General features: G+C 43.7%; 1 protein-coding gene across 2 annotated transcripts in view; it reads left to right on the forward strand.

The window, feature by feature from the left end:
* Positions 1–26,969, forward strand: part of ANAPC5 (anaphase promoting complex subunit 5) — a 30,542-nt gene that overhangs the window by 1,353 nt on the left and 2,220 nt on the right. The window contains exons 2-15 of one of the 2 annotated variants that reach the window (XR_006656419.2): positions 694–773; positions 1,465–1,574; positions 2,408–2,600; positions 5,997–6,063; positions 9,639–9,740; positions 10,598–10,788; positions 14,609–14,690; positions 15,693–15,782; positions 17,104–17,285; positions 18,355–18,490; positions 21,049–21,123; positions 22,981–23,102; positions 23,534–23,636; positions 23,714–23,861. Coding sequence is in view for 1 of the 2 variants with exons in the window: in XM_024566975.3 (XP_024422743.2) it covers positions 694–773; positions 1,465–1,574; positions 2,408–2,600; positions 5,997–6,063; positions 9,639–9,740; positions 10,598–10,788; positions 14,609–14,690; positions 15,693–15,782; positions 17,104–17,285; positions 18,355–18,490; positions 21,049–21,123; positions 22,981–23,102; positions 23,529–23,636; positions 23,714–23,861 (1,686 nt within the window). In the remaining variant the exon portion in view is untranslated. Of the gene's footprint in view, positions 1–693; positions 774–1,464; positions 1,575–2,407; positions 2,601–5,996; positions 6,064–9,638; positions 9,741–10,597; positions 10,789–14,608; positions 14,691–15,692; positions 15,783–17,103; positions 17,286–18,354; positions 18,491–21,048; positions 21,124–22,980; positions 23,103–23,528; positions 23,637–23,713; positions 23,862–26,969 lie in introns of both variants that reach the window. The other variant, XM_024566975.3, reaches the window with a different exon arrangement.

Here is a 26,969-nt window from a genome sequence, read left to right on the forward strand (position 1 = left end):
TTTCAAACAACGCGTGCTGAACAGACTACTCCCAGAAGCGGGGTTGCTGGTTATCCACGTCTGCAGTTGGCATACACACTGCCGACTGCCTCTCCAGAAAAGGCTCAGTGTTTAGTTTTAAATGTCAGATCGCACGCAGCCTTCTTGATAGCAGAGATTGCTTACTCTCTGTCTCTAATGGTCCCTTATGTGGACTTGGACACATGGTATGTCTGTCTACCTTACAGGGTTTGGGGAAGGGTCAGATGAGATTGTGTTTATGAAAAATAGGACACCTTTGTTTGTATAATGTTTCTCAGTTCACAGAGCACTTTGCATTATTTTAAACTTTCCCACAAACAAGGGAGATGGTTATTATTATCTCCATTTTACTGATGCAGGAAACTAGGGCTCAGGAGGCTACAACTTGGTGTGATTACAAAACTAGAAAGGAAGGAACGATGCATCCTTGGACTACAGATTCTATGTTTTTTCCCATTTTATACCATTCCCCTGACTAAACAAGAATGCCATGCAAATTTCAAGTATTGCTTTAGGGTTTTAAATCATTTTTTTTCTTTCCTGATTTGAGATTCCGTGTTTGCAATAATTGTTAAAGCAGAGGGGCTGGTAAGTGAATTCATGTTTGCTGCTGCATCTCATTCTCCAGCCCTTTAAAATTTATCCATAACCTCCTTGTCTTCCTTCACTCAGGGCCCAGATATTACACTGTCTAAACTCTACAAGTTAATTGAAGAATCTTGTCCTCAGCTGGCAAATTCAGTACAGATCAGGTAAGGTTCACTTTTTCTATATATATGGAAAGATATCAAAGTAGATGAAAATTAGAAAAGGGCATGTGTTAATTAATTCTTTTAATAAAGATAGCTTTATTATTTTAGGTTGTTTTCCTAAGAAATTTTTTTAACCAATGGTTAACATTAAATGTACTGCTTCAGAATTAGTATTTCTATATGGATCTACCTCTTTGGTTTTAACTGTTGCAGAGAATTCATTTTTACTTGCTGATGTGTTAGATTGACAAACTTTATGATCAAGAAGACATCAGCAATGATACTTTCTAGGATATACGTGGGGCATTTTGGATTACCAGGTTTGTTTTATATGCCACCATTGTGTGTGTGTGTGTGTGTGTGTGTAAAAACTCTGAATTGCTTTTTTAAAAGATTTTATTTATAGAGAGAGGGGAAGGGAGGGAGAAAGAGAGGGAGAGAAACATCGATGTGTGAGAGAAACATCGATCAGCTACCTCTCACATGAACTCAGCTGGCCCACAACCAGGCTCGTGCCCTGACTAGGATTTGAACTGGTGACCTTTTGCCTTGCAGGACAGTGCTCAGCCATCTGAGCCACACCGGCCAGGGATGAATTGCTTTTAAAGTAGATTTCTTTTAGATAAATATGAAATGTGAGAAGATATTTAAAGGGACTATCTAAAACACATACTTCAATTTTCTCATTCAGAATCAAACTGATGGCTGAAGGCGAATTGAAGGATATGGAACAATTTTTTGATGACCTGTCAGATTCTTTTTCTGGAACTGAACCAGAAGTTCACAAAACCAGTGTAGTAGGTATGAAGTTCCTCTGGGGAGAGCAGAGAACATGTTTGTTGAAATGAATAGTTTCTAAATCACATGCAGTATCTGAACAAACACCGTGGGGTGTTCGCACATGTTTTAGTACGTGTCCATTGCCTCACCACTTTGATCTGTGTTAAAATAATTGTCCCATGGAAAAGCGTCTTTTGTTTTGTCTATAATAGTCTTAAGTATTAGCCTGGCCCAGGGGGCTTTTGGGGTTTCTCAGCTCTTTTCCCCAGTCATCTGGAGCTCTTATCTGTGTTTTACAACTCTAAGTCACGGTCACCAGCCAGACTTCTAGGAAGAGAAGTAAGTCAATACATTATTGATCCAGTTTGTAAGGGGACATTTCTTGATGCTTACCTATTAGCTTTATAGCCCTGCTCCATCATCCTGACTTTTTTTCATGGTAGTTTCTGTTATCCAACATGAGTTATTTATTAATAACTTAATGTCTCTTCTGTTTGCCAGGATGTGGACGTAAAAAATAGACATGGACCTTCTTTTTACGGAGATTGAATTCTGGTAGGGTGGGGCCAAATGGAAAAAATAAACAAATGAGATAATTTCAGGTAGTTATAACAGCCACGAAAAAATATGTTGGATGGATAAAGATGGTGGCACATGAGTGAGAGAACTCAGCCCCAAATGAGAAGAAACGAGATTTGTAAAGGGTGAGGGCAGAATATTCTAGGCAGAGGGAATAGCAGCTTCAAGGGTCTCTTTCCGATTCTTTTGAAGGAAGAATTGACACCGGTAGTCGTCAGATTTGTGTATCCTGATTTCTTTCAATGCCTTCACCTTGTCCGTGTCTTATTTTGTAGGCTTATTTCTGCGTCACATGATCTTGGCCTATAGTAAGCTTTCTTTCAGTCAAGTGTTCAAACTGTACACTGCCCTTCAACAGTACTTCCAAAACGGGGAGAAAAAGACAATGGAGGATGCCGACATGGAGCTCGCCAGCAGAGAAGAGGGCGAAAGAAAGATGGAAAAAGAAGAACTTGACGTGTCTATAAGGTAACTTGGGTTTTCCTGGAAGGAAATAGCCTAATTAGAGGCACAGCCGGTCCTCGTTCTTTCGGAGTTCACGTGCTGCCCATCACCTTTTTGCCCCTCCAGATCCAGGAAGTCGGCCCGTTTGGGCTGCATCAGTGGGCCCTTGCCCTCTGACTTCTGACTGGGAGGCCCTGGTGTGAAATCCTGAGGGCCAAGGAGGGTGAGGCCAGGGTGTTGATTCACTGGCTTCCTTCCTTCGGGGTCACGGTTAGCTGGCCGTAAGGTTCCAGCTCTATCAGGTGGCCCCCTTTGTACTGGATAACTGGGAAGATTTCCCAGGCTTGGTGTGTAAGGTGCCCCCTGTTACCAGCTCAAGGAACTGTGTTGTCCCTTATGGTTTCTCTGTCCCTTACCCATGTTTTTGCATGTTCTTTATTAAATGTGTCTCACATTATCCCATCTGAGTGTGTCATTTGCTTCCTGCTGGGGCCCAGATGCTTCCAGCTTCTTTATTTCCCTTAGAGCTCCCATCACTAAGTAACTTTTTACATTTATTTGATTACTTATTTATATCTGTTTCCTCTGCCTTCATACCCCTTCAGAGCTAAGATCCTTTCCTGTCGTTTCACTGCATTTTCCCCAGCACTTGGTTTAGGGTCCGACTGTGTCTGTAAACAAGTGTCGGGTGAATGAATGCAGAAAATCAAATTATGTGGTCCATCGCCTACACTGGTATCTGGCCCCATAACACAGTTTTATTGACTTCTTTCCCTTTGCTGTCTCACTTCTCTCTCCAACTGTTACCTGGGATCACCTCCCAAATAAACTACTCGTACAAATAAACATATATGTGTTTGGGTACCTGTATTTCACATTCCCTGATCTCAGGGAGCCAGCATTGTGGTGAGGAAGACCGACGTGGTAAACCAATCATTCAAGTCCAATGTGTTCCAGGCTCCGCGAGGAGTAAGCCCCACTGGCCCTAAGCAGGCTGGCCAAGCCTTTGGGAGGTGGGGAGTGACTGTGTAGACAGAATGCTTCCCTTCAGTTCCTAAGAGTAGTCTTTGGTTTTGGGATTTGTGTAGCACATACTGGGAGCAAGATTACAGTACTGGTAACTACTTCCAAAAACTCACTCACTCAGAGTTGCTTACAAATGCTTCTCACCTCTTGGAAAGGTAGCATAGTATAGAGTTAAGGGTCTGACGCTGGAGACAGAACACTGGGTGTGAATTCTGGCCTCTTCTCCTACTCTCTGTGAGACCTTGGGCCAGCTACTCAACCTCTCTGTGCTTCAATTTCCTCCTTCCTCCTCTCTCCTTCCCTTCCTTCTTTCCTTCCTTCCTCACCCAAGGATATCTTTCTTGTTAATTTTTAGAGAGAGAAAGAAAGAGAGAAACGTTGATATGAGAGAAAAACATCAATTGGTTGCCTTCCATACATGCCCTGACCGGGGATCGAACCCACAACCTAGGCATGTGCCTGACTGGGAATTGAACCTGAAACCTGGTGTACAGGACAATGTTCCAGCCAACTAAGCCACCTGGATAGGGCTGTGCTTTTAATTTCTTGACCTGCAAAATGAGGGAAATATCACCTCCTCAGAGGACTGATGTGGAAATTCAATGATAATGAATGTAAAGTGTTTAGAGCTGTACTATTTGTCCTCATTTGCAGCAGTTTTCCTTTGTGTGATTCTGATTATTTTTTTCTATTTTATCAGCCTTGTTGCTCCCATGTCCTTTACTATAAGCTACCCTAAATCCTTGTGGGGGGGGGTGGTTAAGTAAGTACAGCATTTGGTACCTCCGAGGGTCATGGACTTCAGAGGAGGATGGGACCAGCAGTGGTGTGTCCAGTTTCATCTGACTCCTATGTGTCTCGAGCCTTTTTGTGTGCAGCCATATTTCTTTCAGGCCTTGGGCTGTTTCGTTTAAGGGATCTGTTAAGAGAAAAGGGCTTCTAATTGCCAAGACACTTAACTGTTTTCCACTTGAAAACTTGGCCTGTGAAATACTTTTCCGCTTCCTTCTAGGTCACTGTTGTGTCACTGATCTTCGTTAGGCCTGAGTCAGGGCTGGCCCTTGGCAGCTCAATATTTGCAGGAGCTGATACACTGCCTTGGGGATTGTTAGGTAATACTTATTGGAAATGAAATCCAGAGAATATTAGAGCAGCTCTTCCCAAAGTGTTTTCTGTGGAACACTAATGCTTCTTGAGAGATGTGGGGAGAGCATTCTTTGTGCAGATGAGTTTGTACATTAAACGAAGTAAATCAAGTCTCTTCCTCTGGTGTGTATCATAAATCTCCAAGCAAGAGAGAGCACACAGTTTTCCCCAATTTTTTAACCTCAGAAGCACTTTTTTAGAATACTGATTTATGTATTGTTCGCGTGAAACAGTTTGAGAACTATGGTAATTGACAGAGTGCTTATACAGATACTATTTATGAGTAAATACTGATTTTATACTTACTATGATCCCATATAGAGAAGCAATCTCTTCAGCGATGAAAGGGTCATATTTATACTTTGCCCTCAAATTAGACTGTTTTATATTGTGTATGTATAGGTTTGTCAAGTCTAGAGTACATTTCTCGTTGATTAGTTCTGTGTAATCTAAACTTCCAGATAAGTGGTTATTTCTTAGGGGAAGCCTCTTTTTCCTGCTCTTGAATACGGCACCATCTTGTATCTGTAGCAGAGAATTAGAAACCCTTCATTCATTCACTTCCCAAACCCTGAGTGCCCAGGTGCCTAGGCAGGGCACTGGGTATTCACTTGCAAAGGCAGGTAAGAGCAGCCACGCTGGGCAATGTGTAGCTGCTGTGATAAGCATCTAGGAGACTGTGGGAGCTCAAATGAGAGATATCAGGAGACATTCTTGGAGGCTGTGATGCTTGTGGTAATCTTGAATGGCAGACTGTGTACAACAGCCTAACAGTTGCGGGGGGCAAATGGGCCTGTGGGTTGGGGAAGCAGCAGGGGCACTTGTAAGGAGTGCATCGGAGCTGGGGTGCAGAGGAGAAAGACAAGGCAAAGGAGAGAGGCGGGAGGTAGGACCACCCACAAAGCCTGCCCTGCTAAGCGGCGTGGACTTGGTTTCGGAAGGTGATGGGATACTACTGAAGGGCTTTACTTCGGGGCTGGTGTGATGGATTTGCATTTTAGAAAGACCTGCTGAGAGCTGTGTAAAATTTAGGTCTGTGTTTGTCCATAATTATATTGTGTGAACTTTGCAGGTCAGTCATTCAGCATCACTTTTTGAGAATGCCTTTTCTATTCCTGAGAGGAGAGAATTAAGTGTAAACGTTTTGAACTCTTCTGATAAAGAATCTATTTGACTTTGTAAGCATTACCATTTTTGCTATGGTGTATTGTACGTATTTCTATATTATTTTTGTTTTGTGTTTTTTAGAGAAGAGGAGGTTTCTTGCAGTGGGCCTCTGTCCCAAAAACAAGCAGAGTTTTTTCTTTCTCAACAGGTATGTTAATTCTGTAATTTATCCTGAACTTTAAAAGCCCCTGTGACATTATTTGTCACGGCACATGCTTGTTATGTTAGTAGGCTTATTGGTAACTGCACTCTCCCTTGCCGTTGGTCCTCTTTTCTTCACTAACAGTGCAAGCGTAGTTACGTTTTACTTCCTATTTTGTGAGTGATTTTATTTTTCTATTAAAGTTATGATGCGGCTTTATTTAATAATGATGTGCAACTAACACGGCCCCCAAATATGTGATTTAGAAGGCGTACTTCCCTTTCCCCAACGTATTATTGTGGGAATTTTCAGACAGAATGAAAAGTTGAAAAGCATTTTACAGTGAATACCCGCATACCTATCATCTGTAGCCTTAGTATTTTGCTCTGTTCATCACATACTTACCCGTCCTCTGTCCGGCCAGTGTTTCATTTCTTTTTCTTTCTTTCTTTCTTTTTTTTTTTAATGCATTTCAAGTTGCAGATGTCAGCGTTCATCATCCTAAACTTTACTTTGTTGGTGTTTTTGAGTCTTTTTTTTTTTCATTTTCTCAGTAACATTAGCTGAACATTTTTCTCCCATGTTATTTTCAAGCATAGACTTTTGCCTTTTTGCTAGACTTTTAGTTTTCCCTAATTTTGTTCTTAATTTTCTTTCTGCAGAAAGGTGTAATGATCTAGATAAAAGCGATAGGAACACCGCTGCAGATGAGTTTTAAACATCAGAAAAACTGGTCTAGACAGTTGGTTAACTATGGAGGAGAGAAAATGTAGTTGGATCCCCACACCTCCGTGCATTACAGGTGGATTAAAGGGGCAGATGTAAATATTTAAAACTATAATTAAAGCAGAGGAACTACATATTAACTTTTAACTCATCTCTGTGTGGAGAAAGACTTTCTAAACATAAAAGCTGTGGAAGAAATGTGTAGGAGAAGGTCATTTGATTTTTTGGCATAAAAATTAAAAATGCATGTCAGAACATGTTCTGACAAAATTAAAAGACAAACAACAAAATGGGAAAAGTATTTGTAATAAATATGACAAAGGGTTAATTCTTTTGTTTTAAAAGTCATTTTCAAAGACTATTTGATGAGACAAAGTTTGTACTATATTATTAAGTGAAAAGAGCAAGAAGTAAAATTATGTATTCCAATTTTGTTAAAAATGTGGCATGGATATATGTACGTGTGTATATGCACACATAGGAAAAAAGATGCCCTGGAATGCTCATGAGATACGCTGAAGAATTAATAGTGTCATTTCTGGGCGGAGGGATTACAGATGACTTTTCTTTCCTTCGGTATGCTTTTCCATATTTTTGGAATCTTCTATAATGATATAATGAATTAAAATGGAGTTAGAAATTATTGTTACTTTTTTTTTTTCAAAGATTTAATTTTTTTTTTAGAGAGAGGGAAAGGGTGGGAAAAAGAGAGGGGGAGAAACATCAATGTGTGGTTGCCTCTCATGCACCTCCTACTGGGGACCTGGCCCGAAAACCAGGCCCTAGACTGGGAATCAAACCGGTGACTCTTTGGTTCTCAGGCCAGCACTCAATTCACTGAGCCTCACCAGCCAGGGCTATTGTTACTTATAAAGAAAAATTTGGAACCAGTGGGGTTCTGGCCAAGATGGAGGTGTGGGTAGAAACGCTTCACTTCCTCGCACAACCAAAAGAAGGATAACAACAAATTTAAAAACAATAAACAACCAGAACTGCCAGAATAACAAACTACATGGACTCCCACAACCAAGGAGTTAAAGAAACATTCATCCAGACCAGTGCTCTGAGATAAAGAAATATGGCCCAAATGAAAGAACAGATCCAAACTCCAGAAGAGAGCTAAGCACCAAGGAGATAGACAACCTGTCAGGTGCATAGTTCAAAACGCTGGTAATCAGGATGCTCACAGAATTGACTGAGCTCGGTCGCAAAATGAAGGCTACATAAAGTGAAATAAAGCAAAATATTGAGGGAACCAATAGTGAACGGAAGGAAACTGAGACTCAAACCAATGATTTGGAACAAAAGGAAGAAATAAATGTCTAATTGGAATAGAATGAAGAAACAAGAATTAAAACAAATGAGGAGAGGCTTCAGAATTTCTGGGACAACTTTAAGTGCTCCAACATCTGAATCAGGGCTGCCAGAAGAAGAGGAAGAGCAAGAAATTGAAAACTTATTTGAACAAATAATAAAGGAAAACTTCCCCAGTCTTACGAAGGAAGCCCAGGAAGCCCAGAGAGAGTCCCAAAGAAATTGGATCCAAGGAGGAACACACCAAAGCACATCATAATTAAGTTACCCAAGATTAAAAATAAGGAGAGAATCTTAAAAGCAGCAAGAGGAGACAAGACAGTTACCTACAAAGGAGTTCCCATAAGACTATCAGCTGATTTCTCAAAAGAAACCTTATAGGCCAGAAGGGGCCAGAAAGAGTATTTGAAGTCATGAAAGGCAAGGACCTACATCCAAGATTACTCTACCCAGCAAAGCTTTCATTTAGAATGGAAGGGCAGATAAAGTGCTTCTCAGATAAAGAAAGGTTCAAGGAGTTCATCATCAATAAGCCCTTACTATATGAAATGTTAAAGGGACTTATCTAAGAAACAGAAGAAGATAAAAAACTATGAACAGTAAAATGACAACAAATTCATAACTATCAACAACTGAACCTGAAAAACAAAAACAAACTAAGCAAACAACTAGGACAGGAACAGAATCACAGAAATAAAGATCACATGGAGGGTTATCGAGGGGGAGGGGGAGCATGGGGTAGGGAAAGGCACGGGGAATAAGAAGCATAATTGGTAGGCATAAAATAGATAGGGGGAGGTTAATAGTATGGGAAATAGAGAAGCCAAAGAACTTATATGTACAACCCATGAACATGAACTAAGGGCGGAGGGGAATGCTGGAGGGTGGGGGATTGCAGTGCAGAGGGGGGGATAAAGGGGAAAAAATTGGGACGACTGTAATATCATAATCAATAAAATATACTTAAAAAATTTGGGTACAATTGAAGTGTCTAACTTAAGTACTAGTATTCAACTTGGAATGTTTTCTACATATCTATAGAATCGTTGCTTGGTATCATCCATCTGTCACATTTAACTGGGAGTAGTGCCTCAGTGCCTCTGGGTGCCCTGAGGCCCTTTGCAGGGCTGGAGACACACACGGCCTGCCTTGCAGGTGCTTCCAGTCTGAACTGAGGTCAGACTGGCACTTTTAACATAGCTTGATAACATAATTTGACTACAGGAAGTTGAGTGCAGCCTGGCCGATAGGACCTTACCTAGCCTAGAAGGTGATAGAAGCACAAGGCTGGTCTAAATCGGGGGGGTGGGGGGGGGGTGGGGGTGGTGGGAGGAGGCGAGCAGAAGTTTGCATGCGAGGAGAGTGTGGATGGGGAGTGGAGGTGGGAGGCCTACTGTTTCAGGAAGGGGAAACTGTCCTGTATGGTCAGGAGGAGAGAGTAGGCCCGGAAAAGGAAGTAGTTATCTGGTGCCATTTACTACAACGTTTCCAGCTGTTTATTGGCCATTTCTTTCTACTGAGTTGTCATGTTTCCGTCTCAGGCTTCTTTGTTAAAGAATGACGAGACTAAAGCCCTCACTCCAGCTGCTTTGCAGAAAGAATTGAACAACTTGTTGAAATTTAATCCTGATTTTGCTGAAGCGGTGAGTCTTTTCCAGAATTTGTTGCTGAGTTGAAAAGAAGTGACAAGGCTACTCTTACACTGAGCAGCCATGAGGATGGGCCCACACATTGGCCCAGGACCTTGGAGAGAAATCACACTGTTGGGAAGGAAACAGCCCAGCCTGGGTTGCAGAGCTGTCCCTCCTGCTGCCCCCCGCCGCCCCCCCCCCCCCCAGGCCAGAAGGCAGTTTTTTGGTCTAATGATGTTCTTTCTCATTCATCATCTCTCTGATGTGAATTATGGACAGATGATAGAGTAGACTGAATTAAAAAAAAAAATTGTGGCCTAAAAATGTGTTCCTTTCTCCACTTTAGTCAGGATTTTTTTTTTTTAATTTAAATCAGAGCATTCCTTAATGAATTTTTACCCAGAAACCTGGATTTGACATCTAACTTTTTCCACATGAAGAAAGATACCTGTTTTGTTCCCTGTTTGGAGGAAAGTTTAATTCAGTGAACCAAGCAAAATGAAAACAATTTCAAAACAGAAGATAATTAACTGGGTACATTTCTTTAATACCTGAGCTGGGTGAGCCCCCCACTCCACCCTCGCGGGGGTCCCAGTGTACCCAGTGACACAGCGGATGTATGTTCAGGATAAAATGCTAACCCAAGTACTGAGGGCACTCCCGTTTTTCAACTGGGGACTGTCCCTGGGGAGAAACCAGTGTATCTCGGACCTGCCTTATTCTGCCGTGGGGAAAGATGAACCTAAACTTCGACCCTGTTGTTAGAAGGGTAGGCGACACGCGGGTGTTTGCAGCCAATGGAGCTCTGAATTAGTCTTACGTAAGAGGAAGCAGAACATTTACAGTATGTGGGTTGCTTTTTGTTTTAGCATTATCTCAGCTACTTAAACAACCTCCGGGTCCAAGATGTTTTCAGTTCTACACACAGCCTCCTGCATTATTTTGACCGCCTGATTCTTACCGGAGCCGAGAGCAAAAGTAATGGGGAAGAGGGCTACGGCCGGAGCTTGAGATATGCCGCCCTGAATCTGGCCGCCCTGCACTGCCGCTTCGGACACTAGTAAGTTTATGCATTTTTTTATCCATGCAGAAATTGAAGATATTAACTCTTAAATGTTAATTAAGATGGTTTTTAAAAATGTTTTATTAAAAAAAGAAGAAAAAAGAGAGAGAGGAAGCTGGCTCTTTGGCCTAGACTTGTCAGTAATTTCCAAAGGGATTGCTTTTTCACTGGACAGAAGTTAACGAAAACCTTCTACTTAAACAGTCTGCCCCCTGGTGGCACTATTTAACATTACTGTTTTAGTGCATGGCCTCTTTCTTTACTTCTAAGAACAGCCATGAATTAAAAGAAAATTAGGTCAATAGGCCAGGGATTCCCAAAAGGATTTTTCAGAGGTAATAATGGGGATACAAAATCTATTTCCAGTATTTCAAAATGCCAAAAGGAAGTTGTGCCTTTCCAGGATAAAAGACTGCTCTGGCTTATTAAAAGTCACATGTTTGTGCTTTCTGATGGAATTCAGGCAGCTCCACGAGGTGATCCTTGGCTTATGCTGATGCTAAGATATGCCTATGATTTTGATGAATAAAAATGGGAAAGTTGTCAATTATTTAGTAAGTAGAGTTAAATGGATAAAATCTTTCAGAACATGGAGGGTATTTGGAAAACAATGAAATAACATGAATAACCGTGAAAAGGTAGGGATTTACTAATTGAAAGAGTCTCCCCACCCGCTGTGGCTTTTTCCCATTTGAAAGAAATGTGGTTTCTGCTGCAGGCACCTTTGAATAGAGACTCTAGAGTGTGTTAATGGAAACAATGTCCAGAATTCAAGAACTGAGAGCTCTTCCCCTTGCTCTATGGGCTAGGCAACACCCAAGAAATTCTATTAACTTCTGGTTGTCGCATTTAAAAAGGGACATAGACTGGAGCTTGTGTGTGGGGGACAGTCTCATTGGAGGCCTTCACAGCCATGTCACAGAAATGATACAAGAAGATTGTGAGAATGTTCAGCCTAAAGAAAAATGATTTAGCCAAGCACATGTTCACCATCTTAATGTAATAAAAAGCTTAGACTGACCGAGGGCGACTACCAAAGATGAGTGAGCTGGCGGGTGCAAGTTAGAGGACAAAACATTTTTGTTCATTAAAAGGAAGACGTTTTTGAACAACAATAACAAAAATATTCCTATGGGGGGGAGGAAGACATTTCCCCAGGTAGAGTCCTCTGAGAAGGGTGTCAGGGGAGTCCGCAAGCCCAGACCAGGGTGTCATTAAGGCAATTCAAGCTTCAGATCATGAGTTGTGTCCCAAAGTGCTTAAGGCTACTCCAGACTCCATGAGTTTGTGAGATTTGATATTATTATTATCTTTTAATAGTTAACTTCTTTTTGTCTGCCCAGCTTTAATAACCTCTTGATCAGGGCCTTCCCTTTTTTTATTTTTTTAAAGATTTTATTTACATATTTTTAGAGAGGGGAAGGGAGGAAGAAAGAGAGGGAGAGAAACACCAATGTGTGGTTGCCTCTCATGCGCCCCCTACTGGGGACCTGGCCTACAACCCAGGCATGTGCCCTGACTGGGAATTGAACCAGCGACCTTTTGGTTTGCAGGCTGGCATTCAATCCACTGAGCCACACCAGCCAGAGCATGGCCTTCCCTTTTTTATGTGCTCATGAGAAATAGCAACGCCACTTGTAATATTTAACAGTGACCTATTGCTGTGTTCAAATTAGCTTCCCTTAGGGTTTAGAAATTTGTATAAGCCTTCTAGGTACAAGTAATCTGTTGGTGTACAGAATTTCTTTGTATTTACAATATTATCAATGGATAGGCAGCTAATTGCATGGAATTTAATTGCTAATTAATACCTGATTTACCTAGGTTCAGTCTTCTTTGTTTCTCGTCCTGGAACTATGGGCATGTGTAAATCTTTGTCACTAGCTAATAGGATTGTGGAGATTTCTTGAAAAATCTTTATAGTTGTTTATTGAGCATCTACTGTGTACTAGACACTGTCCTAGATGCTGGGGAGAGAGCAGTAAAAAGAGAGGGAAAGGCTGAGGTTTTCCTGGAGCTTACAGGGGGAGAGATAAACAGGAAATGTCACTAGACCTGTGTCAGGTTATGACTGATCAGGACAAGGGGTAGGGAGTGATGATGGGGAGGAAGGACTGCAGTTTGCATAAGGAGCACTTTTCCTCTAGGCGTGCGCACAGTTCTCTCACTCCCTCAGTTCGCAGATCGTTTAAGTAGAAGTCCTCCCTGACCTCAGCTGCTTAATATTGTATTTGAACTGAGACTTGAAGGAATTCGGAAATGAGTAACCCATCAGCTACAGGAGCAAGCGCAAAGGCCCGGAGGCAGTAGTTCACTTGGCACACCTGAGGACGAGCAAGGAGAGTGGCTAGAGTGCTGTGAGTGAGGGGGGATCGAGGAGAGTGAGGGCATGCAGGTGGCAGAGGTCAGGGTGCTCAGCGGCCTGGAGGCCCAGGCAGGACTTGGGCTGTTACTCTGAATGACATGGGAAGCCACTGCTGACAGGCTACAGGCCTTCCTGCTCTGGCGTTTTGAAAACAGTAGACAGCCCGTGCATTTCAGACGTTACAACCAATTTGCCTCCTGCTCTGTTCCTGAAAATTTTTATCAGAGATTTTTCTGCCTTGCAGCAATGGAAAACCATAAGGTCCTTTGAGGGTTTTGCTGGACTTCAAGTTTCTGTGTTGGTAATCTACCTCCCAACCTGGGAAAAATAGTGTCTTTAGCTCTGTTTTAGCATACAGTTCCCCCAAAGCCGTTTCTCTGTACATGGCGTTGTTTGTTTGGTCATCACATGTTCAGTAAAGTTAAACCAACTGGTATTTATTGGCGGCCTACGTGTGAAGATGGGCTTCCTGCCCTCAGAGAGCGCATGTTCGGCTGCATGGCATTACTAAAGGGATGCAAAAGAATGTAAGCTAGGTGAGAATGTATGCACGTCTGGTCTTTTTATCAAACAAGTAAGTATTGAGGAACAATTTGGCTCTCCCCAATTAAAATTAATTGTGTGAGGCTATTGCCCTTGTGTTGAAAGAAAATTCTTTTTGTAAATTTTTCCCTAAATGAGTGATACCCATAGAATTTATCTCAAGATACTCAGTGGCCCAACATCGGTAAGGTTTCTGTTCTGTGACTTGCCACTGGGAAACCCAAAGTTTAAGACTTTACTTGCGCCCTCTGTGGTTTATAAACGAGCTGGGACAGTTAACATAGATTCAGTAAGTAGATGGGGTACGCAGTGGTGTCTAACTGAGCACGGTAAGGTGGGGGTACAGAGAGCATTTCTGTGGGAATTTTCGCAAGTGCGAGGCTCAGTGGGGGCCAAAAATATTTGACTGAATTTCCACAGAATTTGAGAGGTTGGGGGAGATGTCAGAGCTGGACGGGAACGGCATGGGTAGAAGAAAGAGTCTCTGAAGTGGGTAATCCTCAAAATACTTTTTAAAACTAGTTTTGAAGAAAGTTACCCATAAAAGTATCAGCTGCCATAGTAAAAAAGAGTTAAATAATGCGGAAGGGAATGCAATGAAAAGTAAAATATCGTTACTTCTCTGTGCCTCTCCCCTCAGCTGTAGACAGCTGGAGTAAAACTCGTAGGAGCTGAGATGGAGAAAAGCTAATCCTTGATGCCCCCTTTAGGAGGGGCAGGTCCTGTGTCTCCACGGTTAAGGGTTCCTGTGCTGGGGCAGGGGACATGCCTCTGAGGGAGCGAGCCCCTAGTGGCAGCCTCGGCCCGGGGCCTGCTCTCCGCCGATGAGTCGCTCTACAGTTCTCTGCTGCTGTCGCTTGTGCACGTTTTCGGCGGTTCAGGAGATGCTAACGTGCAGCCTGTCCTCAGTCAGCAGGCCGAGCTCGCCCTGCAGGAGGCCATCAGGATTGCCCAGGAGTCCAACGATCACGTGTGTCTGCAGCACTGCCTGGTAAGGCTGCCCCGCCTGGGAGTCCCGAGGTGGGCGGGGCTGGCCTTCCGAAGGCCCTTTTGAATGGGGTCAGAGCAAAGTTCCTGAGCAGTGACGGGAAGCTAGTGAGGCAGTCGTGGTCATTCAGGAAGGGCCGCCTATATTTGTTTGTATTTCTTAGTTTGTGACATCAGTTTGGTTTTGGTGGTGTTTCTTTTCTACAAATTTCAGTGCAATTTGCCATGTGAAACTGCCACATTAAACTCTGGCAGTAACCAAAAGGTATATGCAACACCGAGTAACTAGTGAGATGTCATCCTGTAAAAACATAATCACCAAGCACAAGGAGAACACAGAATTCATGTAACCACCCCCCGAGGTTCTCATTTTCTCAATTAATGCCCGTATGGGGACTCTGCTTTTTTTTTCTGGAACACGTGCCACTCACTGCTCTCAGAGGTGAAGATCAGTGGCTTGTCTGACAGTGTTCATGGGTTTGATGGGCTTCACTTAGGTTCATACTTCCTGAAAGACTATGTTAGAGGGTTTTTAAAATTTTTTTTAAAAAGATTTTATTTATTTATTTTAGATAGAGGGGAAGGGAGGGAGAAACAGAGGGTGAGAAACATCAATGTGTGAGAGATACATTGGTTGCCTCTCACATGCCTCCAGCTGGGGACCTGCCCCGCAACCCTGGCATGTGCCCTGACTGGGAATTGAACTAGCGACCTTTCAGTCACTGGCATTTAATCCACTGAGCCACACCAACCAGGGCTCATTGGTTGAGCTCATTTGTCGATTTTTTGCATGTGCCCTGACTGGAGATTGAACCCGCAACCTTGGTGTATCGGGATGATGCTCTAACCAAATGAGCTACCTGGCCAGAGCCTGTTAGAGGATTATTTATTATTATTATTATTTTGCCCCTTGTTAATTCTTTCTTACAATCATGCTGAAATTTAATCGAACATTAACCATTGCCATTGTCAGAATATATTGTATTTTGACAATTTCTCTTACTAGAGCTGGCTTTATGTGCTGGGGCAGAAGAGGTCCGATAGCCACGTTCTGCTAGAGCATTCTGTGAAGAAAGCAGTGCATTTTGGGTTACCGGTAAGGCTCATCTTTCTGTGGCTGTTTAAACAGATGGTATGGTTTTATTCTTGGTAGTTTCATATGACCTTAGTTATTAATTAAACCACTAAACTCTGTTTGATAGGTTTCTCCCTGCTCCCTTATCCTCATAACATCTGTGAAAGTTCCATTTACCAATTTGATGAGATTGTTTTTAGTTTATTGATCAACATTAACTTCCCTGTATTTACTTAGAAAAATTTCAGGAAAGGCTTATTTTTAAACCAGATACTGCCAAATGCTGCAGCCCTTGGGCCTGCTTATGTTTGGCCCGCTGGCTGAGAACGGGCTTTACATCTTCATGTAGTTGGGGGAAAAACAAAGAAGAATATGTAAGAGACACAAAATGCGGTCTGCAAAACCTAAATTACTTTCTCTCTGGCCCTTCAGAGAACAAGTTCGCTGGTCGTTGCTTTAACAATAGGCTATGACAGGGAAGGACCTGAATTGTAGTCCAGAATGCCACATCCCGAGGGACCTTCACAGAGCATTGCCCCACACAGGAGGTAGTGAGGACTGTCAGACTAGGGCGCCGATGCACAGAGCCTCGTCCAGGCCCAAAATCTATCTGCCAAAATCCTGGACCAGTAAGCATCGCTCTCGAAGTTTGTAACAAACTCCAGGAGAATTGGAAGTGATCACGTGTAATGATTTAAAGTATGTGCTTTTCAAATCTGTAGATTGTCCATGTGACTGATTTCTGGGAAGGTTACATGTACAGAATTCATTATAATGACAAAAGGAAGTGTATCCTTAAAATAAATGCTTGCTACACTTCTTAAATACAATTTTTGTTACAGATTTATTTTTCAGTCGAGCTTTCATCCTTGAAAATTATACTTAAAGTTATTGAAAAGAAATTATGCTCGTAAGAGGTATTCTTTAAATCTACTGCATAATGTGCCCAGCACTGTTTGCCACATTATCTCATTGTACTCCTCACAACCACTCTTTATGATAAGGTCTGAGGCCCATTTAACAGACAGTGAGGCTAAGGCTTGGCTAAGAAGCTCAGCGACTGGCCGCAGGACACACAGTGAGTGGCAGAGGTGGTGTTTAAGCCCAGGTCCATTTAACGTCAAAGCCCTGGCTCTTCTCAGAGAGGTCAGCCTTTCTTCCAGCCGCAGCTTTTCAGGACCGCACCTTGTATGGGGCAGGCTCGGGCAGTAGGTACTTTCCTGTGAAACAGTGCTGTCACTGTGCATGTGCTGAAATGTGAAACATGCCAGATTTCTGAAGAGCGAAACAGACTCAGTCATGTGATCTCTATCTCGGGTTGTGGGTGTATCTGTCCCCTCAGTACCTTGCCTCCCTGGGAATCCAGTCCCTGGTCCAGCAGAGGGCTTTTGCTGGGAAGACAGCACACAAACTGATGGATGCCCTAAAGGACTCTGACCTCCTGCACTGGAAGCACAGTCTGTCGGAGCTCATCGACATCAGCATTGCACAGAAAACGGCCATCTGGAGGCTCTATGGCCGCAGGTGGGTCGTGAGGCAGACGGTCGGGGCTGTGGGGGCAGGATCCTCTTAGAGATAAGCAGAGGCTAGCAGAGTGGTTCCCCCTTTGATGGAAGTTGTCCATTTAGGGAATTAAAGACAGTGCTTTATAGTTTCAAAACATTTTGTGCTTTGCACAGACTTTGCAAAGTCTTTTCCCATGTGCGCTCCTATTTACTCCTCCCAGCTGCGCTGTGGGCTGTGTCCACTCTAGGGTGCATAGACCAGAGTGCACACGTCTGTCTGGGCTGCCCACGCCCACGAGTGCAGTCAGTAAGCGACAGAGCCAGGGCTCAAGCCAGGCCCTCCGACTCCGAGCACAATGTCCTTGCACCCTGAGGCGGGCAGCACCTCTTCCTGTTCGCAGGAAGCACGGGCCGGGCCGTGGTCACTCAGGTGGAGCATGCCCTGGACCCCAAAGTTAATATGTCAAGAAAGGTGCTTCCCTACTAACCAAGGTGTGTTCTCTGGAATGTCTCCAGCCTTGTGTTCAGTTTCCATTTAGACTCTGTAGTTGGGAATTAAATGTCTGAACCAGATTTGTAATCCTGGAACTCTGTTATTACCTCACCTCTCACCTAAACAATCTGCTATTTTTAGGAGTTCAGTAATAAAAGAACTGCCTACTTGGCCAGTCTTGTTTTTGTACTTGAGATAATTTTTTGGCACGATGTGGTCTGAAACAGCTGCAGACACTGGCCACTGCATATACTGCCAGAGCAGCTGGTTCCAGGATGGCATCGAGTGTGAATTTGCCCGTGGCAATGAATGAATACACCGTGGCCGCAGGGAGAACTAGAGGCGATGGAGGGTCTGGAGCTTGGAGCTCCTCATTGGGCCATAACCACTACATGTTTCCCCTGGCACTGCTTTCCTGCTCTCCTGCTCCTGAGGGTGGAGAACTGGCATTGGGAGGCAGCTGCTCCCACCAAGCCAGAGCCTGCAGTGGGGCCTAACTTCCCTTCCTCTTGCACTCAAGAGAAATGTGGGGTGTGGCGAAGGGCAGCCTGGGTCCCTTGACTGACGGAACTCCCTGCTCGTCCCCCTCACCCAGCACCATGGCGCTGCAGCAAGCCCAGATGCTGCTGAGCATGAACAGCCTGGAGTCAGTGAACGCGGGCGTGCAGCAGAACAACACGGAGTCGTTTGCTGTGGCGCTCTGCCACCTCGCAGAGCTGCATGCAGAGCAGGTAGGCCGGTGGCCAGGCCAGCAGGCTTCCTGAGCAAGGGAGGCTCTCCCATTTCTTCCCTCTAGTGCTTGAGAAGAGCACTGGGCATGTCCGAGACAGGTCTGGTTGGACGCAGGTGGTGGAAAGGGTGCAATCCCACCAGTGGAAATGGACTGAGTGTAGGGTCTGTGAGGTTTATCGAACTTGGGATCCCCTTCGGCATGCTCTTCGGGGATGAGGTCAGCTGTTTCCACGTGAAAAATGAAATAAAAGGAGTCTGAAGTTTCAGCTAGTAGAGCTGTGGTGTCTGTAGGAGAAGGAGCGTAACACACGGACTGCTAAAATGGTCCTCACTAGCGGTGGTGGTGCGTGTTCTGCGCCAGGCCCTGCGCTCAGTTTTTCACATGCATTATCCTACTGAGCCCTCATCGTAGCCTCAGGAGGCCCCTTTGTTGCTGTCCCATTTCACAGAACAAGAAACAGATCCAGGGAGCTAAGTCCGAAGCCCACAGCCCGGACACGTCAGTCAGGTCTCCAAGCCGGGTCCGATAGACTCCGAGAAGGACCATGGGAATTAGATCTAACGTTGACTCACCGCAATGTTATTTCACGTGGTTCTCTTTATCAGGGGTCGATTGCAGGGTCTCTCACGCTGCGCTGGGTTCTCTCTCCCCTTCTGCGGGAAAGAGGTCAAGGAAACCTCTCCTCTAACCCTCCAGCTTGACTGTACTCAGCCTTGCTGTGAGTATGTTTCCTTGATCGTATTGTTTTTCCCGGTCTTTGTAGTATCCATTATGGTCAGGTTGCATCCTAACACTCTGTTCCCTGATCTGCAGCCTAAAGATCCGTGGGGGGTTTGCAGCCCTTTCAGAAGTCCTCCCCATAGTTTAGCATTTTGCTGTCCTTACGGAGCCTTGCACGCGGGTGGATAGGCCCTGGCTGCGGGTTTCTGCACCTTTGCGGGACGCTTCCCTCCCGTGCCTGGGAAAGCGCGCGAGCTTTCACAGCAGCAGCCAGGTGCGCTTGCTGTTTGCTTTCCTCCAGGAATGTGGCAGGTTCACCGCTTTCTTGTTTGTTTCTTTTCCCCTCTTAATGGCACTGGAGCCTCTTCCCCATCCTTTTCCTCTCTTGGTGCCATGCTTGAGTGGAACGTTTGCTAACCGAGGAGTCAGTGGACCTTCACGTAGGTGTTTGTTGTGAGCCTCATGTGACCTTTCTCCCCGCCCCCAACAACTTCATTGAGATAGAATCACATGCCATACAATTCACCCATTTAATGTGTTCCCATGACTTTTTGAAGTTGTCTTTCCCACCCCCACCCCCACCCCCACCTTAAACAGTAGAATAACTTCTCTTCAGTTCTCTTTGAGTTGTGCAGGGTAGAAACGATTTTTGTTCTGCTGGAGTGGAAAACTACTCTACAGAAATCTTGTCTTGGTGCAGTTCTTTAGCCTTGAAACTTTTCTCTAAGGCCCATCGGAGTCCTGGGATTTTTCCTGGTGGTCAGACCTTGAAAAGTAGCCGTGCTCTTTGAATCTGCGTTAATACTTCTGTTGGAATCCCCTTTGTCTCGGGCACATGTGGAAAACCTGCTGACCCCGTCGTGGCTTGGTTCCAATAGCCAGGAAGGGTTAGGAACACTTCCTGTCACCCAAGAAGATAATCAGTGACCTCTTTAGTTTAGTTCAGCGTTTTTTAAAGATTTATTTACTTACTTTTAGAGAGAGGGGGGAAGGGAGGGAGAAGAGAGGGAGAGAAACCCCCATGGGACAGAGACCATGTTTTGCCCTATATAACGTGCGCCCACGTGTTTGTGTGCATTACACACGTGACCACTGCACCCGTTATTACACCCGTGGAATGTGATCATCAAACACAGCAAAATATGGTACATCGATCAGTGGCCTCTCAAATGCCTCCAACTGGGGACCTGGCCCGCAGCCCAGGCATGTGCCTTGACTGGAAATTGAACCTTTAGGTTTGCAGGTCAGTGCTCAATCCTCTGAGCTACACCAGCCAGGGCTCATTGTAGCATTTTTTAAAATGGAAAAAATTGGAAACCAAAATATCCCAAACTAGGAGATTACCATATTTTGGGATACTATAATTTATTTACCTAATAAATATGATGATATAGATTTGTATTTGTTGACACTGGAAAAATTCATTCATTAAAAATATATTTATTGAGTGCCTACCATTTGATAAACAGTGTTATAAGCAATTTACAAAAATACCGTGATTACCTATTTTTGGAATATTTCTATTTTTTATATTCAGAAAAGACATCTAGAAATATATGTGGCAAAACATTAATTGTGATTTCTTTGGTAAGATAAAAAGTACTGTGTCTTTTATATTTTGTAAGTTGTTTTCTAGATTGAACATGTATCACATGTGTAACTTAACACATGAAATATATTAGAACCTAAAAAATAGGTTTGATATTTGACAGCCTCTGCCTCGTGTCTTCCAGGTCACTGCCCCCGGAAAGGAGAATCCGGTCCGCATCCTGCGTGTGGTGCGGCAGGTGTGGCTTCAGCACAGGTGTGCTCATCACATTGTGTCTTTCTGTTTAGGGCTGTTTTGCTGCAGCTTCGGAAGTGCTAAAGCACCTGAAGGAAAGATTCCCACCTAACAGTCAGCATGCCCAGGTAATCTGCCCTTTGCGTGGTGTCGGAGTTATTTCCGCAGAGACTGTTTGTACTATTCTGTCATCGAAGTGGGATGTTTTTGAGTCTCCCCTCTGTTACTCACATCTTGGTTCCTTCCTGTGACATCTGTGCACTGAGGTCAACCTAGGTACTTAGGGGACTCTGTGAGCTCTCTTCAAGGAGGCCGGGAAATAAACTCTGAGAAGAGATTTAAAGCAGGGCACTTTGTTCTTCCCGTCTTCATGGTTTTAAATTGGTATTCCTTATTTCCCTAACTGTATGGGAAGAAGAAAAGAAATCATCAATGTCCTTCAGTAAATTAAGTATTAGGTCTCAGTTTTGTTATTTTTTCCTCTTACTTGGCGACTGTAATCTTTTCCTCCCAGAATTGGATAACCTTTTGGGAAGCTGTTGTACCCAGAGGGAATGACTTTATAACGCAGTCCTAGGCCCTCTGTTTCTTACTGCTCTGGTTTTTATCTCTAAAGGGGCCAAAAAAACTACTACAAGGGGCCTCTTTCTCCTCCCCCTCTCACCAAGTTTGATCATCAGTGGGTTAGGGAATTTGAGACCGTATGAGATGGAGGCCTGGGACTCCCCACCCGTGGTCCCTGGGGTGGTCATTCACATGGTCGTTAGATGTGGTGTGAGCACCCATCTGCACATGCCCTCTGTGGAGATCTGGATTCAGAGCACCCAGAGGGAAAGGTGGTAATTAAAGATGGAAGGTAGCACCCGAGGATGAAGGATGGTTCTGTGGTCGTGCTGATGTGGTGAAATAGTTTCGGTCACAGTTCCAGCTGTAACCAAGAAAGTATACAGAAAAAAAAAGATACAATTTAATTTGTAGCTTACAGAAATAATATGTCTGGGCAACAAGATACTCAACCTGACTAGTGCCCAGGGAACTACAAATGAAAGCAATAATGAGATATTTCGTACCCATCAGATTGGCCAAAGTGAAGTACTCTCGCCGGTTCTCGGTGACAATGTGGAGTGGTGAGTGGTGTTGTAGGCTACGGGTGGGGGTGTAAACGGGCACAGCGCGTTTGAACAGATGCGGACTCTGTGAAGGGAAGCGCGTGTGCCCTACAGCCCAGCCTTTCCACCGCTTGCTGTACCCCCGAGGTGAACTCTTACACAAGGAGAGGGGTATGAAAATGTTCATTGCAGCATTTTCCAAAAGAGTGAAAAGTCGATAGCACCTAAACACCTATCAACACAAGAATAGATAGGCTGTCACATGTTCATGTAGTTGAAAACTGTTTACCGTTGAAATGGAATGAACTATAATTTTTTGTATTATCATGTGTAAGGCCCCCCAAATAATGTTGAGCTTAAAAGCAAGTTGTCAAAGGATGCAATATAGTATGATAGTATTTATTTACACAAAGTTTAAAAATCTACAAGGTCAAAAAATGTACAAGGTCTACCATACACTGTTTAAGGGCAAGTATGTATGTTGTGGAAGAATAAGAACATGCATGGGAGTGATAAATACCAAGTCTAGTGCTTACTCTGGAAAAGGAGAGGGGGCATGGGATTGTAAAGCGCTTCAATAATCTGTAATAGCATCTGAAGCAAATAAAGCGAAACGTTGTGATTTCACAAAGTTGATGATTGGTACACACGTGTTGGTGATTTTATTAGGGCTTTTTCACATGCTTGAAATATTTAAAAATATTTTTTAAATAGCAAAAAAAAAGTGTGTGAATTGTAAGGATATTTGCTAAGCAAACCAAAATACTTGTATATCTCTGTTGAATAATAGAGATATATACTTGCCATTAATAGAATAATAGAATAATAGAGATTAACACTTGCCATTTTGCCCCTAATTGCATTTTTTCTTATTAGTTATGGATGCTATGTGATCAAAAAATACAGTTCGACAGAGCCATGCACGACGGCAAGTACCACCTGGCTGACTCGCTGGTTACCGGAATCACAGCCCTCCACAGCATGGAGGGCGTGTACAGGTGAGAAGCCTGGAAACCCAGCCCCTGGGTGGGTCCTCAAAGGGTTTTGTTCTTACTGGTTTTGTGTATGAATTAATGTATTGACTTTAGCTTAGGAAAAAAGTGTTTTCTATTTATTATTTATTTATTACAGATAAGCAAAATGGAGAAAATAAGTAAATACCACCCAGAGATAGTCACCAACATTCTCATATCTATAGTTCCTGATTTTGCTCACGTGTGGACGAACCAAATCAGGAACTACAGATACCGCACGCGCGTACTTGCTTTCTCTCAACAGAGTATTATATCAGGCACAGTTCTTCCCTTCGGGGGTCCAGTTACAGTCTATTTGAGAAAACAGGGACTCTAACCCTGCAAGTGACTATGCTTAGACACCTTGCAAAACACCCACATAACCACGTAGGTTTATTTTGTTTGTGTCAGAAAAGCCGTTGTACTACAGGCTCAGAACCAAATGTCAGAGGCACACAAGCTTCTACAGAAATTGTTGATTCATTGTCAGAAAACCAGGAACACGGAAATGGTGATCAGGTAAGAGAGGCCCCCCGGGCGTCTCCCGGATGGTTCCAGTGGGGGGAGCCCTCACCCGTGTCTCCCTTCGCGGGCAGTGTCCTGCTGTGCGTGGCGGAGCTGTACTGGCGGTCGTCCTCCCCGGCCATGGCGCTGCCCGTGCTGCTGCAGGCCCTGGCACTGTCCAAGGAGTACCGGCTACAGTACCTGGCCTCCGAGACGGTGCTCAACTTGGCTTTTGCCCAGGTAAGCCGATGTCTCTTTTTTTTTTCAGCACATGTTTGTACTCAAGAACTGGCAAGGCTGGCACTACTTTTTGGTTTTGAAAAGGATAGTAATGAGCTTTCATTTCTTACTATTGAAGTCTGGGCATGTAGTCTCCATGGCGAGCCCTCCAGGGAGGTCGGGAGTTGTGAACACGTTGACACCTCCCAGGGGCACTGGCCTTGCCAGGCTGCGGCACTTAGTCAGGGGGACTCGCCTCTTCACTGAGGACACTTGAATCACATTGATGATTAGCTGGCCCAGACCTATGCTTGATTTAACTAGGGGATGCATAGAGTGAAGAAATGAGGACGTCATACGTTCATTAAAAGGTTTTGGAAATGAAAATTTTTTTACGTTTGTTTTCTATCTCCCTTTGTGGAATGGAAAGGCAATGTGAGAAGGGATTCTTGTTTTTTCCCCACCGTACCCCACGATACCTAGTAGGACCTACATAGAGAAGGCTTTTAATATTTATTGAATGAATATTTTGAACTCACTGAAGGAATCTGCTGAGTAAGCAGAGGTTCCCCAAACTAATTGTGCATCAGAAATATTGGAGAAATTTAAAAAATATTTAAAAACCTGGCCTTGCCTGGCACCTATTGAGTCAGCGCTCTTGGGACGGAGTCCAGGAGTCTGTGTTCTTTAGGGGCTTCCTGATGATCTTCTGTGCCTTAATTAAGGTTAAATTCACATAACATAAAATTTACCATTTTAACCATTTTAAAGTATACAATTGAGTGAATATCTATATTATATCTATATATATAGGTGTGTGCTAATCTCTATAGGGAATATTTTAGAATATCTACAGTGTTTTGAACAATTGCCCTATCTAATTCCAGAATATTTTCATTGCACCAAAAGGAAACCCCATTCCCATTAAATAGTCACTCCCATCCCCTCCCCTCCCTGGAAGTCCCTGTCAACCACTGATTTACTTTCTGTCTCTACAATTTGCCTATTCTGTATGTTTCTTTTTTTTTTTTTTTAAGATTCTATTGATTTATTTTTAGAGAGAGGAGAAATGATAGGAGAAAGAGAGGGAGAGAAACATCAATGTGTGGTTGCTTCTCATGCGCCCCCTACTGAGGACCTGGCCCACAACCCAGGCATGTGCCCTGACTGGGAATTGAACTGGTGACTCTTTGGTTTGCAGGACCGTGCTCCATCCACTGAGCTACACCAGCCGGGGCCCTATTCTGTATGTTTCATATAATGGAATCATACAATATCTGGCCTTCTGTGTCCAGCTCCTTCACTTACTGTGATGTTTTCAGGGTTCATTCATGTTGTAGCATATACTACATTGCTTTTAGCAGCAGAGTCATATTCCATTGGGTGAATACATGTTTCATTTATTTATTCATCAATTCATGGACAGTTGGGTTGTGTCCACCTTTTGGCTACTATGAATAGCTGTTCTTAACATGCATGTACAAGTTTTTGTGTGGATATCTGGTTTCATTTCTCTTGGGTATATTTGAGAGTAGAATTGCTAACATGTGATAATTCAGTTTAACTTGATTGTTTTTTTATATTGAACTACTGCTACATTCCTGGGGTAAATCCCAGTTGGTCACAATGTACAGTTCTTTTAATGTGCTGCTGGATTGGGTTTGCTAGTATTTGTTGAGGATTTTTTCTCTTATAATCACAAGAGATGGTAGTTTTGTTTTCTTGTGATAGCTTTGTTTTGCTTTGGTACTAGGGTAATAATGACCTCACAAATACTGGCCTCTTCTATTTTTTGAAGTGTTTGAGATAGATTGGTGCTAATTTGCAACTGTTTAGTAGAGCCCTGGCTGGCATGGCTCAGTTGGTTGAGTGTCCTCCCAGGATGCTTGCTGACAGGCTGACTCCTCCCTGTGTATGACAGAAAGCAAACATAAGAAATTTTTCATTCCCCAACCTTTCAATGAACATATGACTTCCTCCTGTCTTTACTCTCTTCACCCCCTAGTTAAATCAAGCATAACCCTGGGCCAATCAATCATTAATTATGATTCCAGTGTCCTCAATGAAGAGGCGAGTCCCCCTTACTAAGTATGCGCAGCCTGGTGAAGCTAGTGTTCCTGAAAGGTCACAGGTTCAATTCCCAGTCAGGGAACATGCCTAGGTTGTGGGTTTGGTCTCTGGTTGGGGGGTGGTGTGGGAGAGGCAGCTGATTGATGTATCTCTCTTGTTCATCCATGTTTCTCTCTGTTTCTTCCTCCCTTCCCCTCTCTTTAAAAGTAAATAAATAGCTCTGGCTGGTGTGGCTCAGTGGATTGAGCACCAGCCTGCAAACCAAAAGGTCACCGGTTCGATTCCTGGTCAGGGCACATGCCTGGATTGCAGGCCAGGTCCCCTTTGAGGGGGCACACAAGAGGCATCCACACATTGATATTTCGCTCCCTCCCTTTCTCTTTCCCTTCCCCTTTCTCTAAAAATAAATAAATAAATAAAATCTTTCTTTAAAAAAAAGACAATATACAGATGATATGCCCACAACCCAGGCATGCGCCCTAACTGGAATAGAACCAGCAACCTGTCACTTTGCGGGGACGACGCCCAACCCACTGAGTCAGGGCTGCGTGTTGTCCCATGTGGTCACCACCCACAGTCCTTTTTCTAGTTTCTTAAGGCAGAAGTTTGGCTTGTTGATTTGAGATCTTCTTTCTTTCTTAATTTCTTTTTCAATGTACGCCTTTGCAGCTTTACATCTTCCTCACTGCATCCTGGTGTATTTGTTCATCTCCAAGTGTTTTCTAACTTCTCTCTTGGTCTCTTTGGCCCATTGGTTCTGTAAGGGTATGTTGTTTACTTTCCATATATTTGTGAAGTTTCTGGATTCCCTTCTGTTTTCTAATTTCTGATTTCTAATTTCATTCCCTGTGGTCAGAGAAGATGCTATGTGGTATCAGTCTTTTTAAACGTATTACTATCTTGTGGCCTCACGCATGGCCCATCCTGGAAGATGTCCCAGTGTACTGTTGGGGGTGCTCTGGAGGCGACCGTTACGACTCCTTGGTTTACAGTGTTGCTCAGTCTTTCCTTTCCTCGCTGGCCTTCTGTCTAGTCAGTCTGTCCATTATTGAGAGTAGA

This window comes from Desmodus rotundus, chromosome 7 (genome assembly GCF_022682495.2).
Source record: "Desmodus rotundus isolate HL8 chromosome 7, HLdesRot8A.1, whole genome shotgun sequence".
Taxonomy (NCBI): domain Eukaryota; kingdom Metazoa; phylum Chordata; class Mammalia; order Chiroptera; family Phyllostomidae; genus Desmodus; species Desmodus rotundus.